The sequence below is a fragment of the Suricata suricatta genome, chromosome 9 (assembly GCF_006229205.1).
Source record: "Suricata suricatta isolate VVHF042 chromosome 9, meerkat_22Aug2017_6uvM2_HiC, whole genome shotgun sequence".
Lineage (NCBI taxonomy): Eukaryota > Metazoa > Chordata > Mammalia > Carnivora > Herpestidae > Suricata > Suricata suricatta.
The window spans coordinates 9,765,671-9,769,866 of NC_043708.1; the positions used below are offsets into that span (position 1 = coordinate 9,765,671).

General features: G+C 56.9%; 1 protein-coding gene across 1 annotated transcript in view; it reads left to right on the plus strand.

The window, feature by feature from the left end:
* The first annotated feature begins 63 nt into the window (after window positions 1-63).
* The window catches only part of PRIMA1 (proline rich membrane anchor 1), a 62,313-nt gene continuing 58,180 nt past the window's right edge, over window positions 64-4,196 (plus strand). The window contains exons 1-2 of the mRNA XM_029951523.1: window positions 64-130; window positions 984-1,111. Coding sequence (XP_029807383.1) covers window positions 1,019-1,111 — 93 coding nt within the window. The 5' untranslated portion in view covers window positions 64-130; window positions 984-1,018. The remainder of the gene's footprint in view (window positions 131-983; window positions 1,112-4,196) is intronic.

A 4,196-nucleotide genomic window follows, 5' to 3' on the forward strand; every position in this document is an offset into this window, starting at 1 on the left:
GCCCTGCGCCCCGTGCGGGCGCGCAGCGTCCGGCCCCCCGCGAGGCCCCAGCCGCGCGCAAACTTTTGCTCCAGTGCCCGGCGCTCCTTCCCGGCATGTGAAGCCCCCAGGCGCCCGCGCAGTCGCCAGGGTGAGGACCGAGGCCCCGCCTAGAGGGCGGGGGGACCCGGGAGGCGGCTGGCTTTAAATGGGGGCCGTCCGGCGGCTTGGGGACAGTCTGCCGCGGGGGGAGCGCGGACCTCCCTTCCCCGCGCCGAGGATCGGCTGGGGCAGCCGCCAGGCAAGGTGGCGTGAGGCGCTGGAGGGGTGCGGGCGGAGAGGGAGGCCAGAGGGAGGCTCACGCCCTGAAGCGGGAGGCCCGGGCTGGGGCGAGCGCGCGAGGGCGAACGGGGTGCGCACGGAGGTGCCTCTGTTGCAGTGTGCGCAGTGAGGGCCCGCGGGGCAGAGAGGGTGCACGCAGCGTGTGATTTCCCGGGGTTGTGTGTGCATGCAGGGTCAGCGGGTGTGCAGTATGCAGGCAGGAGTCGGTGGGTGCGCACAGCCGTTTCTGTGGATGTGCAGGCAGGGTGAGCGGTGCCCGCGGGGTTTGAAGTGTGCTCACAGTGGGAGTGAGTTGTGCATGGCTGGGGAGGTTTCTGGGGAGATGCGCTGGGCTAGGTTAAGTGTGCTTAGCTGTTTCTGGAGGTGTGCATGGGGCCAAAGTGTGCACGCAGGATCCCGTGGGTGTGCACGGGGCCAAAACAGACACACAAGGTTCTGGGGGCGTGCACCAGGACAGAGTGTTCCGGGATGCCGGCTTCTGTTGCGCGTACCCGAAGGGTCAGCGAATGTACAAGCTGGAGTGAACGGGGCGGTCTTGGTTTATGAGGGTGCCCCAGGGTGCGGGGCGTGCCCGCCGGACCCGGACTGCTACGTGTGCGGGTGCGCGCGGGCGATGGTGCCCGCGCGGCGCCCGCCTGACCAGGACTTTGCTCCCCTGACAGTTCGCCCCGAGAGCGTGCGGGTGCCGCGGGCCGAGATGCTCCTCCGGGACTTGGTGCTGCGCCGGGGCTGCTGCTGGCCTTCTCTGCTGCTGCACTGCGCGCTCCACCCGCTCTGGGGCTTCGTGCAGGTGAGCGGCGGCAGGGGGGTGCGGGCTACGCGGGCAAGACCTCCCGGGCAGGACCGGGTTGGGGGTGGTGGCACTGCCTTCCCACAATCCTGGCTTCCTGCAGGCGCCCCTCTGGTTGTCCCTGGGGAGAGTTTAGGAAAAGGAATTGTGCAAGCCCTCCCACGCTCCCTACCCTCCATACTCTAGTGGTGAAAAGATGGGGGAGGGGGCCTCGGGAGGCCTAAGTCCTGGCCTGCTAAGGCCTGCAGGACAGGGCCTGGGAACAGAAAGGGCTTGGGAGCGCCTTCTTTATGGTCACATTCTGTTGCGGAAATGCGGGAAAAGTAACCATATAGTGTTTACAAACTTAAAAAGAAAATGATCCCAAGAATATACATTCTTGATTTCCCACCAGATTCACTAGTAAACTTCCACTTAGTCTTCTTCAAGTGGCCTTGACACATCAGAGGCTGTGTTCCTTATAGGCAGTGGAGTTGGGGAGGCGCCGGGATTTTGCATCGTGGCCACTGCAGGGATGGAAGAAGGAAGTGTCGGTCTGTAAGGATTGCCTGGGGCTCAAGTCCTCACCCTGGGCCCCGGAGACCACAGGGCAGAGGCCAGGCATCCACCAGCCAGAGTTGCATTTGTTAGGGTCAGGGAGAGGGTTAGATGTCATGGCCTCTAGAACCTCCCAGAATGCCCATGGTCAGTGGTACCTTGTTGTGGTGAGGTGGACTTTGGTGTCAGCTCTGAATTTGGAGCCCCGGCTCTGCCCCTCACCAACTCAGGACTTCAGGCAATGCCTCTCAGGGACAAGAATCTGATGAGATCAAGCAAGTAAAGATTGCTTATGGTACTGTCCGGACCATAATTAGCACTAAAGAGTAGCTGTTGCTGCCATTATTGATCCTAGGAATAGTAATGCTGCTCTTCTCCCTGGACGGCTGGGAACTCTGTGATCACGACAGAGTCTGCTGGACATTCTTGAATTTTCAATAGCACAGCAGACACTGGAGGGCATTTTTCTTGTTTCCAGCATTGAAATACCCAACTCAGGGGTCTTTGGGTCTTCATGTTCTTCTGGTAGCATTTTGGGGGCTGGGGATCGGTCGGAGGGTTGCCCTCAGTAGGGGGCGATAAAACAAAGAAAACAGGACAGGGTGAGACCATGTGCCAGTCTGTGATGGTCCACAAGCTGTCCCAAGTGATGGGGCCGCCCTCGGAACCACTGTCCATCCTGCTCAGATGGCGGCCTAGGTGATTACTGGGGAGCCCCAGGGGTCCTCATGCTGGAAGGAGCGTGCTGGTTGAGCCAGTGGGTCAGCCAGAGTCCCATCCCCCCCGCTCCTCCCCCAGCACCAGGCTCATCTTCTGCTCTCTTAGCTGGCTTGCCTTGGTCTCCCTCACAATTGTTTTCCTTTTGGAATTGACAGCTTTGTTTAATGTGTGAAACAGCAGTTATTAAACTCAGCTGTGCCGCCTCAGGATTCAGGGTTTTTGTCACTTTTAAACACTCGGGCGGTTTGGGACCGGCTTCCCTTGTTCAACTTTGAGTTGAACCTCCGATGTGAAGTGCACTGTGTTTTTATAGTCAGTTGTTTACAGTTTTCCCAAACACTTTTTTCAGCGGGTGTGCATAGACACTGACGATGTTGTCAGTTTCCGAGACTGGAATTCTGTGGTGTGGGCTGGCGGGACTGAAGCAGGGACCCACGACCTTCCCACCGGCCTTTGTGAAAGCAGCTCGGTTTTTTTAACCACGTCCTTCAGCCTGGCAGTACTTACCCAAGCAAGCGCCTGCGCGCGCGTGCATGTGTGTGTGTGTGTGTGTGTGTGTGTGTGTGTATTTGTGTGTGTGTTTCAGATTCTGTTACTCAATACAAATCAATTTTTGTGAAAATCAATTAGAAAAGGAGTCCTCCAGGCAAGTAAAATGGGCAAAATCTTGGCAGGAGGCTCTGGAAAAATTAATCTGCAAATGATAAGGAACAAGAAGCCAGGGGAAGAGGGGCTTTGGAATGGATGGATCTGGTTGTTAAGCAAAAGAGCTGAATTCATGGGAAAGGAGGGGAGAAGAGAAAAATACGAAGTGCACAAAGCCATCTATTTTCCTTGAAGTGGAGAGGTTAAAAATCTGTCACATCATAGGAGTTCCCTGAATATAGAGAAAGAACTCAGAGCTATCCGTGTTTTCATGAGCATTTTGCCAGAAGAATCCCCCAAAGTTATAAACATTTGCGACAGGGAGACTGACATATCAAAGTGCTGTAATTAATAGGGTAATTGGTGAAGCAAGAGACCTGTGGTCCCCCCAAAGCACCAGGTTCCCGCCTTGCAATGTGCCTGACGCCTTTGGCTGCTGCCCAGATGATAAGAAACTTAATCATTAAAGTCAGATGACACTTAAATTGCCACAAGGTTGGTGGGGGCATTCCCTATCCTTTCCCCTTTCTTCTTTAATGTGTCTGGAATTGCGATTCTGAGCTTTTGTGATGTAGGGTTCTTCTAAGTTCACTTCTAGATGATTCCTTTTTTTTTTTTTTTTGCAAGCAAAGAGGATGACAGGCTGGCAAATTTATTAGGTGTGACAGGAGTGTGTCTCATCAAGTTACTGTGGTGCTGGCCTGTCTCCATAAAAGATTCCAGAAGCCATCATCTTCATGGGTGTCCTCTAGGGAGACAGGCTCTGATCCGGGCCAATGGGTCTCTGGGCACTGAAGAGGAGCCACCGGCAAGGCTGAGTTCATTTCGTCAGTAGCATGCATTGGGCACCTACTGTTTGCCAGGCCCTTTGTGAAGTGTCAAGGGTGGCACTGACCGTCTGGCACTGGAGAGATAATTAAGTAATGATAGGTAAGAGAACTCAGCGGGGGCAGACAGCTTGGCGATGAGACCTGGTGGAAGTCTCCAGGCAGGACAGGAGCAGGTGCCATGTGAAGGAAGCCTCCAGGCAGAGGGCATAACCCTGAGGCCAGAGGAGAGAATGGGGCACTGGAAGGACCTTGGGCGGGGGGGGGGGGGGGGGGGGGGGGGGGGGGGGGGGGGGGGGGGGGGGGGGGGGGGGGGGGGGGGGGGGGGGGGGGGGGGGGGGGGGGGGGGGGGGGGG